This window comes from Ambystoma mexicanum, chromosome 4p (assembly GCF_040938575.1).
Source record: "Ambystoma mexicanum isolate Mex_15411 chromosome 4p, UKY_AmexF1_1, whole genome shotgun sequence".
Taxonomy (NCBI): Eukaryota; Metazoa; Chordata; class Amphibia; order Caudata; family Ambystomatidae; genus Ambystoma; species Ambystoma mexicanum.
In genome coordinates, this window is record NC_090927.1 from 1,161,959,393 (window position 1) to 1,161,974,404 (window position 15,012).

Below are 15,012 nucleotides of genomic sequence, written 5' to 3' on the forward strand. Positions count from 1 at the left end.
CTCTGCTGTCCCATCGGACCCCTGTTTTCTTCTTTGATCAAGAAGGCCTTTGGAGTAGTGGGAACTACTACTCTAGGCGCCCCCTGCTTAGTCACCGAACGAGCCCCTTCGGAAGTTTTCCTGGGCCATCCAGTGAACTGTCCAGCTCTACCGTGGGGGCTGCCATCTCAAGTGCAAACCTGAGACTAAGGACATTGCTTTCTTGTGGTCCCATGTATTCTCCTGACAGATTTCGCAGATTTAGCTCCTTCGGGGTCTCAAATTAGGAGAGTGCGTAATACTGCCCGCATTCATGATTCCTGCGTCACTATCTAGTGGTGACAGTCGCTATAGAGGTCTCTGCTGTTCTTCTCTCCGGTGCCCTGAAGCCAGCTGCACCAGAATATTCTTCATACCTCGAACCTCCAAGCGACCTCGACTAAACTGGCAAAGTTTGGGCCAGACTGTGTCGAGGGTCTGTGAGTACTTGCATTGCTTACCGGTGGCCCCCTGGCACAACCAATCATTTTTACGCACAAATATCCCTTAAAGGTATTCCAACTTGGCTGGGTAAGTCTGCGCTCCTCAGCTATTCACGCCATTTGAATACTGCTTTGCTGCCAAGGGCAGAGCCTACTCGAGTAGTGGGAACCAATTCTTCATCACCTCAAGCCCTTTCCTGATTTGCTACAGCCCTTCCAAGAAGACCCGCTTTTTGTCTCTCCTGCGCGATCGTACATTTTTACGCACAACTGTACTGTTGAGCACAAGGCTGCATTCTTCTTAGGGTTGAACTCGAAAGTTAATGTGCAAACTCTGAAGAATTTCCTAATGCCATCTGTGTGGTAACTTCTCCCTCTCTTTATAGGTTGTGGTTGTATCTTATCACCAAATTGCATTAGGAAATGTAATGTATATATATTGTATAGTTTAAGGATTTGTGTGATAACTGTTTTCTCATTGCTAAAGTTACTTGAGTCTATTTGGTCCGGCCGACAATAAATGTATAGATATTTTTCATATACACTTGTCTTAGAGTAATTTGTGGTTTGTTACTGTGTGTTCTCATTGTGGGCTTCCAATCAATCTCACCCCTCCTGAGACTCAGGGCCTCATCATGAGTCTGGCGGTAACCCTTAAATGTGGCGGTAGCGCTATTACCGCCGCATTTAAGGGTCCGCCAGATTATGGCTTTGGCGGATTTCCCCCCAGCTGTAAGCTAGGGGGAAATCTGCGGCAAGATTGCCGATTTCCAGCGTGATTACCGCTGGCGGGAAATCCGCCTGCGGTAATAGTGCGAATTTTCCCCATTGGGACCAATGGGGAATGAGGAATTCCCGAATGGGCCCAATGGGGAATGGGCAATAACCCTTCCGCCAAACCCGTGATCCGGCGCTAATAGCGCCGGGGGGTTTGGCGGTAGGGCTATTAGCGCCGGTGCTAATATCCCCGGCGTTACCGCCCAACTCGTGATGAGGCCCTTAGTCTTGACTGCCTGCGAAGGTACCTAGATTGGCCTGGCTTGTCCAGAAGTTTTCCCTGTTTCACTAAACTGAGGGTGGCCTCCTAAACCTCTGCCCACCAGGCCAGAGTTTAGAAATCCATCTTAATACAAACCTACAGAATTACATAGCAAATTGCTATGCGACACTGCTTATTTTATGCCTTGCACTTTATGGTGTGCTCTGGCTTTATTCTGTACAGTTCTGTAGGTGACGATCATCCAAAGGGTTTCCAGGACTATGACTAAACGTGGGAATTCTGAAGTACTGAACTGCGCAACAGTGACAAATGGATATGTTAATAGTATTGCCCGCAGTGGATACACGTTATCTAAATATCAATAAAGCTAATAGGTTGCTACCTTTTCCTACCTCCCAATTATCCACCTCATGATTTGTGTTCCCAGTGTATCTACTAAACTCGAACAACCACCCTTCTTAGATATGGTAGTTATTCAACTAAAGTACAATTTTTTGACATAAGCCTTAAAACCTCAATATTGTTTTCCATATGCATTCTGTACCTTCAGTCATGCATAATTTACAAAGAAGGGAACACATTTGCAAGATTGGTGTTTGAGAGACTAACTTTTCACTTTGTGTTCTATGTTGTGAGGAATTGGTTCCTCGGGATGATGGAATACGTTCCTGAAAGATTGAAAAAAATGTTAAGGACATTTTCCGAACTACAGAACACCTTCTGATGTTAGACTCTAAATGTTGTTCTTTACTTCATCTCCGCAGGGCATAATGACTACATGTGTCCAGCAACCAACCAGTGCACCATAGACAAGAACAGGAGAAAGAGTTGCCAAGCATGCCGACTTCGCAAGTGCTATGAAGTGGGAATGATGAAAGGTGGTAAGTACAGTGAAGGGGACATCAAGATGGATAAATGGGCCCTATGCTTGGTGGCTGCCCCGCGCCAACTAGACGAGACATGGTGCAAATATGCATGTGACGGCAAACCTGGAATTATTGGATGTTAACAGGATTGTACTCATGTTGATTGTTTCCTTGTCCACTAGCAAGGGAGCATGTAAGACCTGAAGTAACATTCATTAAACAAACGCAGGTTATTCCTAATAGATATTTAGTCACAATGGCATGGCTCCTTAGTGGGGAGCGGCATCCTGGACAAAAGTTTGGACTGCTAAAAAAGAATCATTGAAAGACTTAACCATTTGCAAATAATTTCATACATTTGAGACATGCTCCAGACACAGTCATCTACCACATATCATTGACTCGTCCTCCATGAAAGTTTCATCACATAGAGATTCCAGTTTGTTTGAACTGTTTTGAAATATAGACAGTAGATTTTATTTTTTTCAGGAACCTGAGAATATCATCTCTTCCCTACTGCATTTTTCTGAAGACCCTTCAATATGCTATGCATCGAGCGAAGAACATCTGGTTCCTATTGCAATTTATTTTAGCATATAACTTTTTTAAATCATGTTTTCAGTTTGGTGCTCTTTCAAGTTAAGGAGGGGTTGCCCCAATTCTGTATCATATTCTTTGCCCTCGCTCAGACAAACTTACTTCTACTTGTCTTTAGGTTATCTGAATGTTTTTATCTCCATCTCCTCAGTTTTCCATGAATGCTCTTTTTAAATTCTTTCACTTTTCTAACCATTCCATTGATTTTAGCACTCGCAGGCTTTTCCTCTTCCATAATCAATCCGCAAGTAATTTTCGAAATTCATAATAGCTCTCTGTGTTTGGTCGAGTTGATTAAAGGATGTGTCCAATATTTTTTGCATCATCAATTTCAGAGCTCTCTCTGCATATTTTACTCCCTGCATTCGTATTTTTGCACTTTCACCCACAGTTCAATGCTCCTTTTACACTTTCCCATGCACATGCCGAAGAAAAAGAGGTCAATTCATACGGGGAGATTTTTGTGTTTTGCTGCCAAATGAATGCCCAGGCATGGTCATTGCCCTGAAGCAACTTATATAAATCATGCAGGGTCTGTCTGGTTTTGAGGTCATGTAGTACATCATATATCAAAAAGATTAAAAGTTAAAAAGAAAACATTTTCCTTCTAAATTTCAGACATTGCCTGCATGTCATGATTTTTCTCAAGCAAACTTCTAGTCCTTCAGGCGCTGAATGACTTCCATCTTGGTTCTGTAAGTGAGAAATTAACTCATTTGTGGCTGAGCTATTATAGGGGATATTCCCCTATTGAATCCGGGTGTAGCTTGCCACTGGTCATAACCAGTTGTTCTAAGTATTAATGAAACTCTACATGGTTACCGATTTCCCTCCCATTCCCACTCCCAACACACACACCTTTTTTCAGCTGTGGGACCTCCCTCGGTCTTGCAGATCGAGTCAAGTATGTCTTAAACTGGTGTGGTCATCATTAGAAGGTTGGAGGTAACCATGCCGCTTTTAGCGGAATGGTTGCCTCCATACCGCAATCCGGGCCCAGGTTCCTCGAATGAGGAATTACCGGGCCATCGCAACCTTGGCAGACCCGTTAATTCCCCGTCCGAGGAACCCGGACCCGGCCCATCCCTATTCCCATTCGAGCCCCCATAGGGCTCAATAGGAATGGGGATGGAGCTAACAACGGGCCTGTTAATGACGGGCCCATTGTTAGCTCTCTGGTCCCCTCGCGGGACCCGGTAAGGACGCCTGGTCTTTCCAGGCGCCCACTGCGGGTCCCGCGAGGAGACCTCGTAATAGGGCAGAACGGGTTTACCGGCACCGGCACCTTTACCGGTGCCGGTAAACCCATTCCGCCAACCTTATAGTGAGGGTCAAGTCTTTCTGTGTAGTGTGATACAGTGAAGCATCTAGTTTGAGTTATGTGTAACTTGTAAACACATAGATGCTATGTGGTTTGTAATGCTCTTTGCATTAGCTGATTAACCTGTGAAGGGTCGTGTCTTACAGAATTGTTAATCTCTTATCCTGTACAAATAATAAGTTATTGTGCAGAAGAAAAAGAGCCTACTTGGGTTTTACTTCTTTTCTCAATTAAGGTGTTGGCGTTTGCGGTGGGGATCGTGAAAGCAAACTTTGCCATGGCCTGTGAGAACCGAGATTGCCTGATTTTCTTGTTGGCTGAGAATCCTGTAGGTGTTTTGGGGCATGATGCCTTGTGGGAAAGGGGAATCGAAATGGAGGGAGCAATTGGTAACACAGACGGCTTGGCCGGCATGTGGTTCAATTTGAAGTAAACAAGACATGAATGAGCTTTTATGAGGAGTGATGCGCCTCAACGATATCTGAAATGCAATGATGGATAAGTTCAAAGTATACTGCTTCAGTGTGAATGTTTTTAATAGTAAATATGAAAGAAATGTTGGCATTTATCTGCTGAGTCTGACCAAATATGATAGGGCCCGCTTTCAGCAATCCCATCAATGCCACAGAGAAGGCCATTTGCTGAAGGTGAGGGCGTACGAGAGATTACTGAATTACTTGCATTCACCTGCCATCATTTCCCAGTTATCATCTTCAGGCGTATCTGCATATCTGAATCCCCCGAGTTCTATTTCATCAGTTCCTACCACAGTCCTCTGCTCCCTTTTCGGAACCTGGTCATGTTTTGCTGGGATCAGAGAAGGGGAGCCTGTGGGGTGTGAAAACGGAATGCCGGGTGTGATATGCAGTACAAAGGTGTTTTATGGAAATATGACCCAGATTCCCCTTTCCCTTTTCTCGCATTTGCCATAGGCTACCAGCAAGGGTGATTTTTTCAAAACATTTCTTTACGGTGCCCCCATCTCACAAACGCTACTGATCAGCAGTTCACCTTTTTATTTTCTTTAAAATAAAAATATTATGGCGTATATTTCCCATTTCCTCCTTCCGATCATCTTCAGCATTACTTCCTCTTCGTTCCTCACTGCTTTTGTTTGTGTTTTTTAAACTCCCCGAAAGGTGCTAAAATCTTGATCATATCTTTTTAGGCAACTTTTCAAACCTTTTAATGTTTGGATATTGGTGTGAAGCAGATTTTAACGTCAATGTTCTGTTCTCTGTTTTATATCAATAATGTCCCACTGCAAAAACGTCGTTAACTAAAAGCTTAGTGAACCCTGTAAACGAACCAAGTTGATGGCTAGTTCAAATAAGAGATTTCATTTGGAGTTTTATTTGCATTCCTTGCTTTGTATTTTATTTTATGTTATGTATGTGAATACAAAATTAGAATCTATGAATTACCATATCATAGTCGAGTCTAAATATTCATAGCGAATATACCTGTTATGTGATGTTGGTATTGTGTCTTTTTGTGTACCGTGTAATATTTGCATTTTTGTTTTGATTAAATATGGACAAATGGTATGTTTGCAATGAATGAATTGAAGGTAATCTAACTTCAGTCTGACTACAAAATAAAAGGTACTGGTTCTTGTCATTCTGTGGTGTGCTGTGTACAGTCCAATGAGGTGCCAAATGTGTGCCACGCTGCACAGATGATAGTTATAAGCTCGAGCATTTAAACATGATTAGGAATGTACACAGTATTGTTGAGGTTTGATTGTGATTATGAAACAATAGTTTAAACAGATGCCAGTTAAACCAGACTAATGCCATCTTAAGTCGGGTTCAGGGAGGAAAAGAGAAGACCGTTGTGTGTGTCTCGACGGTGCTCAAAGGGACAACGCTATGTTATTCTGTGATAGAAAAAGAAGCATTAGTAAGACTATGGGTGACAGAAAAATGCAAGCTATATTTCTGGAGAAGGCCCTTTTCGTTAGAACAGGTCATACGCTTTGAAATGTTGTTTTTCAGGGGAAGGGCCTGGATGGAATTTTTATGTGCAATGCCAAGTGGGTTACATATATTCATCGGTTGAAATACATGATAGAGTTTATAAAAAGGGAAAGACAATATTGTGCTTGATGAAATTTCCAGGTGTGCAATCACTGAAGAAGATTCAGTAATGAAGTTGAAAGATGAAAAGAAAAAAGGTATTTGTGCTACAGTGTTGTGATTGTCAGAAATTGGAACACATTATTTCAGTTGATGAGGTCTATAGAACACTTGTGCGGTTGGTGAGGATGAGCCTTGTCTCAAGAGATGAGGAAATACTTTTATTATTATTATTTTTTTTTCTTTGGTTTTATAGCTATAAAAATAACTTTTGACCACAAGAAAAACAGCTAAACAAATCATCAAACATGGAGTACATCATAAAACTAAAGGATGAGGTTGTAATTACTGATGAAATGTTAGTGAGCGTGGCAAAACTGTGCTTTCCAGAGCACTGTGAGGAAATAGTTTACAATTGGCTCACAAAAGGACTCTTTGTACAAATGACATATTATGGTCTGATTATTTGTGCCGTAGCATGGTTGTTTATGTGAATGAGATGGGGAGATCATGTGAACCGTTTGAGGATAGTCACCAAGTATTGGAGGTGTGTGAAAGAACCCTTTCAACTTTCACAAAGAACCGTGGGAGGATCTGGCATTGGATTTTGTGGGCTCCATAAAAATACCTGTTGTAGGTCATAGATTCATTATTTCTGTGATTCAATTACATTCTAGATTATTGGAGGCGATGGAGGAGATCATCACAAAACATGTTATTACATGAGAGTGAGTTCTGCTGAGAAGACCAACAAGCTAGCTTGTCCACAGATAATGAATGACCTGCAGCTTGTTTCACAAGAGATGTTGAGCTTTCTGACACTGCAAGTCATTTGTCATACCTAAAGTGTCATTGTACCATCCCCAGTCCAATGGCACAATAGAAAGATTCAATAGGATGTTCATGGGTGGGATTAAAATGGCATTAAAGTGTGGTCAGGATTGGGAACGCATTGAGATGGGGAAGATTGCCACAAACAGACTGGCTTCCCATGCGTTGAAACTGTTTTCCCTTTTAAAATCTCAGGGAAATGAATCCCAATTCCTGTGTGCCTCTAGAGTGGATGAGCAGAGTGAGAGTAGCATAGAGGAATGACAGTGAATTTAGAGAAAGAGTGTATATCAACTAAGCAAAAGTTAGATTCGACGCCAAGTTTAGTTGCAAGGTGAATATTGTAAAAACTGGGAATATAACCATGGTAAAACTATCTAAGCATGTACCTAAAGGATCATCTACAATTTCCCAAAAACATGTGTGCGGCATGTAGATGAACACACCATGAAGCTTGAATTTGGAATAATATGGAGCAAGTTTCAAGTAGAATAATTACCTTGATGCACACACTGCCAGATGGGTTTTGATTGGGAAGAGGGAGGTGTGTTGTGTGAGGTTCTTAGTGAAATGTATTAGGCTCTAATTTACCACTCATGAGCATCTCAATTTCATATGTGAAAGTTTTAGGACAAATGCAAATGTAGTATGCTTTGATTCCAGTCTAGTGAGCTGGACATTTTATGCTAGTGTTAAGTGGAGTTTTGTAATGGAAGAGACATGAGGAGGAATGCACAAGTATTGGCAGGGTTTGACAAGGTGGTGGTCAGTCCTCCTGCTAGGCATGGGGTCTTATTCAGTGTGACTTCAGTCTTGAGTACAAAAGAAAAAGTATCTGTTCTTGTAACACTGTTTGGCATCTGGAATGCAGCCTGATGGGAACATTGAGGTACCCCAATGTGTCATCTGTGCTGCTGGATTTAGGCCACATGAGAGCAAAATGGCAATCTGACATGTTAACAGGGCTTTCTTGAGACACAATTGACCTTTTTCATTGTGGTGTCTAATATAGACACACCCCACAGTCAGAATATGTCACGTGTTCTGATGCTAGGTATAATGAACTAGCAAAAGTAGAATTGTAATTTAAAAAGTTGGATTCTCATTGTTTGACTGTATGAATGTATTTTTTGGTATAGATTCTGAGCTGGGAAGTGCTACTATTGTGATCATTTAAGTTGTTATTATGGACCTGTTATCAGTGAGGCCTGGGGAGGTGAATTTGTCAGGTTTATGTCGGGGGTTTCCTTTGGCTGCCGCAGATTCACTTACACTTCATCTTCTGTACGAATTTAGCCCCGATGACATCATGCCACTTTTGATGCCCTTCACCGAGCTATGTAAAGGAAGATTCTTCTGCTGGCTAGGCTGCATTAAAATGTATTCTAGAAAGCACATTGGCATAGATTTGAGAAGTTCCCCATACTCAGAAAAATCTCCTGGTGTCTTCCTCAAATGCTTAATAACTTTTCTTTCAGACTCTGATTTAAGAGTGTGTTGGTGAAAGGCCAAGGTTTGCATGGCTTGGTTAGCGCCTCCTCATGGAAATGCAGAAATGGAACTCACAAGTGCAGCCAGCGGGTGGCTCAGAGAGAAGGGACTGTATGGTTGCAGATCCAGACCCTTAAGTGCCCGGAGGCAGTGCAAAGGCAAGTGGACATGCAGGAGTCTGGGCCCGAGTTCAGAGGGTGACCAGGTGACCAGTGCGCAGAGCAGTCCGGTGCATCAGCAGAGGAGAGGAAGACAGAAAGCAGAAGCGAAAAGGAAGGTCTTGAGTTGCTTCCGGAACCGGGGGTGGTCCTGCTCAAGTTTGAGAGAGGCAGGTAGGCAGTTCCAGAGGGAGGTCCCACCCAAGGAGATAGATCTGCCCCCAACCCTCTGCTTGGAGAAGCGTCTGATCCTCAGATAGTTGGAGGTGGATGAGCAGAGAGCTCGAGAAGGAAGATATTTGGAAGAGAAAGTTGGAGGAAAAGCGGTCCCATGCCCCAGAAAGCCTTGTCGACAATGCAGAGGGTCTTGAAGTTGATCCTTGCAGCGACTGGGAGCCAGTCAAGAGATTTCAGAGCTGCGGAGAAACAATCCCTGGGTTTGAGGCTAAGGACAAGTCTCGCAGTCCTGTTCAGGATAAGTTGTAAAAGTTGAAGAGTAGAGGCAGGAAGATTTAGAAAGAGGCTGTTGCAATAGTTCAGCCTAGAGAGGACCAGAGCTCTGGAGACAGTGAGCTTCTGGGGGCAAGGAGAGAAAAGGAATAATACTTCTGAGGAGGTGCAGCTGATACTTTGACTTGTTAGAGATGTGAGGAGAGAAGGAGAGGGTGAGGAAACACAGTCCTACTTTTAAATGAAAACTTTTAAAAGAAGGTTTTTCACATATCTTAGGATCAGGTGTGTTTTGCTCCACACATGGCACTGGACCCTGGATTTGATGTGGAACCATCCAGAGTACCAGCCAAAAGTTATTACATGGCCACTGATGAAAAATATAATTCACTTGACAGCAACAACAAAAACAAAATAAAAGGAAAAAAAAAAATTAAATAATGTTAGAACACAAGTGAAAAGGCCAACCATGATGGGAATCGTGATAATGTGTTACAGGTGATTTTAACGAATCACAAAGCAACCAATGCATTTTCAATTAACCAAAACCATCAAAAAAAAATTGCAAATTATTATTCTTTGTTTTTTGGGGGGATCCTCCCCAGCCCCCCTTTTTTGTATTCATACTTGTCCCCACCCTCAAAACTAACTATTCCCATTCCCAACCATATATATATATATATATATATATATATATATATATATATATATATATATATAGTTTTAAGAAACCCTTTTTCTTTTTTAGATTTTTTCAGTTCGTTAAAAATTCTATTTGTTGTTTTGCATTCATTAAAATCACTGCATACCACCTCTGTAACAATCTCAGCAGCGGTAAATGAGTAAATGTTGATAAATGGCAGGGAATTCCCCGGCATTCACCTTATCCCTACCCTCTTAACGTAAAATTCAAAGCCCAAGTTGTTGGTACATCTATGTCCTGTACCGTTATGAAGAGGTGTCTTATGTAGCACAAAGTCTACCATTTTGGTGGATTCTTGGTAGATGGTCTTGGAAGACAATGGGAAGGAGATGGAAGAGGGGGAGGGGTAGGGGTTCATTCTGCGCGGGTTTATGGGCGCATTAAGGAAGTAAACGATTAAACCAGCATGTGCCCTATTGCTGTGGATTCAAGAGTCTTAAGCCCTTCAGTGGTCCGTTTCAACCAAAACTGCTATGTGTTTCACTACATGGGACATTATAAATCATTGCTTGATTGTATGAATCTGTGCCCACACACATTTAACTACACAGGCACTGAACACAATCAGGGGTTTAGGGCTAAATGAGTGGGGAAGGGTACGGAGTGGGCAAGTTTGGCAAAGTGTTCGAAAAGCCCACTGACACAGAGCTATTTATTTATTTATTTTGTATTTTTAAAGCGCTCACACAGCCTGTGGGCATCGAGGCGCTGTTACAGTAATTGTTTTTTTAGTCGTGTAATTGTTATTTTTTTTGGTCTTAATTTCTTATTTATAACGCGCTTAAACACCCAGAGGTTTCTAAGCGCAGACCAGGGGATCGAACCTGTGTTGGTTCGTGTTGTCTTGCTTCCAAGGCTCGCACGTTGCCGCTAAGCTATCCTCCCCTAATACATCGTTCATTTCCATGTGCAAAAGTGCTCAACTTGATTAAGGCTCCAATATTTTGTGCAAGTAAAAGCTGGGTCACTTCTGAACTGGGCCTTAGCCAGGTAAACCTTTTTCTGGTGGGCATCCCCCTAACACCTTTTACGAAAAAATAGGACCACAAGGGCCTTTTTGCACTACATTTCCTAAGGGTTTTATTGAATGAAATTATAGTTTTTTAGTTCAGGAATTTCTCTCATATCCCCTAATGTGCATTAGCAAGGAGATGCGCTCAAGATATAAATGATTGTATCTGAGATATTTCTGTTACACAGATGAGCATGTTTACGTTCCCCATTATCAGAATATTGGACCCCAAGATCAGTCATCTAAAAACATAGTGCAAATTTAGACATAAGCAACCATCATACCATCATATGTATAGTAAACTGTGCTTTATTCTTGACATCTGTCTGCGCATGTGCTGGCATAAATGGAGTCAATGCCAGTTTCATTTTTCATTAATACAAATACAGCCAGCCTGCCACTAAACATTCACTCTTAAGTTGTCTTTCCAGTGCATTTTCTTGTAATGTGTGCAGGATTCTTATCTTAACCTCTTAATCCCTGCTTGTGCCCAGAAAAAGCTGCAACATTCGGACACACATGGGGATACGGGCAAAAAGGGACGAATATTTAAAAAAGGAAACTGACTCTGGAAATCTGCGTCTAGGCTTGATGAACTTGGCTTGCGAGAGCCCAGTACCATCTTCACTGGAGCTGACTGCATAGAATCACCCTGAAGTGAGCTTGCAGGCTGTCACTGACAAGACATAATGCTTCTAATGATGAAAGATCACACACAGAACTGCCCAGAGCCTTTCTGCCGCTCACTGTAAATGTTACATGTCTATTTTATAAAACATGTCAGCGCTCCAGTTAGTCATAGCCACAGACAGCCCTCTGAAGAATCCCACTGAAGGGACATCATTTGGGGGTTGCCAGGGGTAGGAGCTGCACAAAGAGGCAGTGCCAAAGCAGATATATGTGTTCCACCTGAAAAAGGAGGTTGTAAATCCAGCCTAAAGTGCCAGAGCTTTTTTTTCACCTGGACTCTCGATCTCGTTAGCTGGAGAAATGACAGGGATGCAGGAAAAACCATGAAGCCTCCATCACTAACAGATTGGCAGTCCATTAGTGAAGAAAGCCTGAATGGTTGGGTTCAGAGGCGGGGATATATACAGATTGTATCCAGTACTGTGACAACAGGAAGGGTATAGGGGCTAGGTCTAGCTAGCTGGGAATGGGTATGAGCAGCCTGCAGTACTCAGTGAAAGCACAGCATGAACAGACATCTCATCAGTGTTTTCCGTTGTCTGCTTTGCATATACAGTGAAGCACTGGGCCTGTGATGAAAAGGGTGTGCCCCAGTGGCTTCCGCCACCAATCCTGCCTGGGCACTGTGTGGTTAGACCCGGATCTGCCAGACCTACATACAGGCACACTGTAGATAGATGCAAGGTGACATAATGTACATGAAGTTGCCCTCTGCCTTTGAAGTAAACCATCAGTTGCTTCCTCAAGCTAAAATATTTGGTAGGATAGCTCACTGTCAACGCACTTGCTTTGGGAACAAGAGGATGCAGTGCAACATGGGTTCAGTTCCTGTTCCAGAGCTTAGAAGCTGGAGAAGGCTGGCATTAAGCAAGATATAAAGGACCAAAGAAAATAATACAATGGGCTTTTTCTAGGGGTGATGTCATGGAGCTTCTGCTGCTATTTACATTATAACATTTAAAAAAAAAACCCTGCAATTACTGTGACCTGCAACATATCCTTCCTCTCTGTATGCCATCTAACAAAAAAAAACTATGGGTTACTTAATAAGCAAAGCAGAAAGATAGAAAGATGATGGCTGCAAGGTTACAAATCATTCATAAAAACTGGCACAGCTCTGGACAACTCTCCACACCATTGTTTTTCAGCCTGCCAAGCCACTACAGAAGGGGAAAGACCATATGTAAATCATGCTGGGTCCCACCCCAAAAGGGGCAGTCCAGTCCGAACTGCTAGGTCTCTTCTGTCCGTGCTGCATGAGACCACAAGCATCCCCAGACATGTTCCAGCCCCATTGAGCTTCATCAATGAGGAGTAGCCTAGGTCTGTAGGCTCAGCAGGCTTTTCTAGGGATAATGTTGTGGAGCTGCTGCTGCTGTTCACATTTTAAAATAAAATAAAAACCTGCAATTACTGTGACCTGCACCACATCCTTCCCCTCTATATCCCATCTAACAAAATAAGCTGTGGGTTACTTACCAAATAAGCAGAACAGAAAGCTGATGGCTGGAAGGTTTCAAATCATTCATAACCACTGGCACAGCTCTGGGCAACCCTCCAGACCATTGTTTTTTTTCTGGTTAGACTTGTGTTGGTCAGTTGCTGTTTCCACTCTGTGGTCAGCCAGGTGGCACGCACTTGGTGTGTGTGCTTTGGGGGTATCCAGCCTCTTTAAGATTCTCTGCCTGTTTACAGTTTTGCCAAAGGGATATACAATAGTCCAGGTTGTTGTGTTGGACGTCTGCTTACATTCAGAGTAATCTGTTAATATGGGTTTATACAGAATGATATTATCTCTATCTATTGTGATCCATTCTGGTATGAAATGTATATCATATCATCGTGATATCATAAACATATTTCTTAGGGTACTGAGGAACAGTGCTATGTGATGCCACTTCCTGTTTTGTCAAGGGGTGATAGGTTGTGTGCAATCACATCCCGTGATGTCACTTGGGGGTGATGATAAGTGACATCCTGTCCTGTGATGTCATCATAGGTCAAGTGTTGTGTGATGTCACCTCTGTTACCCCTGACATTTGGGTCAAATGACGTCCCAGCCCCAATGCCATTTTCCTCAGTGCAAAGCCTGTAGTTTCCATTCATTGGACACTAAGCGTGCAGTGAGCTTGTCCTAGACACAGAATAATGAAACTATTTGGTGATATGTGTTGCCAGCCACAGTCTCTTACACAAATTAATCACACTATTGATTGAGCTAATAGAGAGCAGTCACATATTACGAAGTCTTTGTCACATAGGAAAATAAAGGTTAAGATAAATTGGTGCACAAAGTGCTTGCCCGCGGCTATTGATTGCAACATTTGTGGTCGATAAAACACTCAGATCTCTTTCAGAGCTTGGCTGAAACCTTAGAAAACCCATGTTCTTTAGCATTGCTTAATTCTATGGGTAAGAGGCTATTGCAAGTGAGCTACTGCGGTTTTTCATTTTAAAAGCAACAAAGATCCTAAGTGGCACTGCCACCTCCACCTCTTCAATCATTGCCAACTTTGGTGTTAAATAGGCTTCTGTTTTGCAACCACTGGAGAGAAAAGCGCCAGCGGTGAAATCAAAGAAACTCTCTTTGAATGCTTGTGTTTCAATTACTGAAATATAAATAACCAATCTAACGATCTTGTTTCACACTAGAAACAAAAGCCCAAATGACACTCCTACTTATCAGTTTATCTCATGAATATTAATGTGGAACATCCTGAAAACCTGTCAGTTCTGTGGCCCTCGAGACCAGGAGTTGGACACCCAGAATTGTCAAGTGACAGAAAAATTGATGGCTTTTCAATTAATTCATTAGTAAACGAGAGCAAAGGCCAAATAGATATTTATTGGTTCTTAAATCGTATTAGCACCCTGGGCATCTTTTTCCCTAATAACAAAGGGCCCTCTGGTCTCCAGGTGTTACCCCATGGTGCTGAAGGCAATAATACTTTCCCTGGGTGGGTGTACCTAGATGTTAGTGGCTCCCCTTGATCAGCCATATTAGTGTAGGTGGAAGGCCTTGTGGAAAGGAAGAAGTTATATCCAGATAAAACCACGGAAGCACCATATTTAAGACGAACAGGGGATCAAGTTCTCAACATAAGGGTCTGCTCCTTCGCTGCTGTGCAGACTGAGCTCTGGTCCGAGAAAATCTAAGTGAACGAAACATACACACTAAATATCAATAACTCTTCAATCAGTTAACATGTTAAGTACTGAAACCTTCATAAGGAAACCAGCACCATTAGAGCAACAGAGGTCGGGATCCGTGCTTAGAAACCGAACTCAGGTACGGTATTAGGTGCGTTACAAAAACCAATTTGATAAAATAAATAAATAAACAATGATCACATC

At 42.4% G+C, this 15,012-nt stretch overlaps 1 protein-coding gene across 2 annotated transcripts in view; it reads left to right on the forward strand.

Annotated features, from left to right (window-relative positions):
* The window catches only part of ESR1 (estrogen receptor 1), a 2,052,928-nt gene that overhangs the window by 865,022 nt on the left and 1,172,894 nt on the right, over positions 1 to 15,012 (forward strand). For both annotated transcript variants that reach the window (XM_069606778.1, XM_069606777.1), the window contains exon 3: positions 2,226 to 2,342. In XM_069606778.1, coding sequence (XP_069462879.1) covers positions 2,226 to 2,342 — 117 coding nt within the window. The remainder of the gene's footprint in view (positions 1 to 2,225; positions 2,343 to 15,012) is intronic.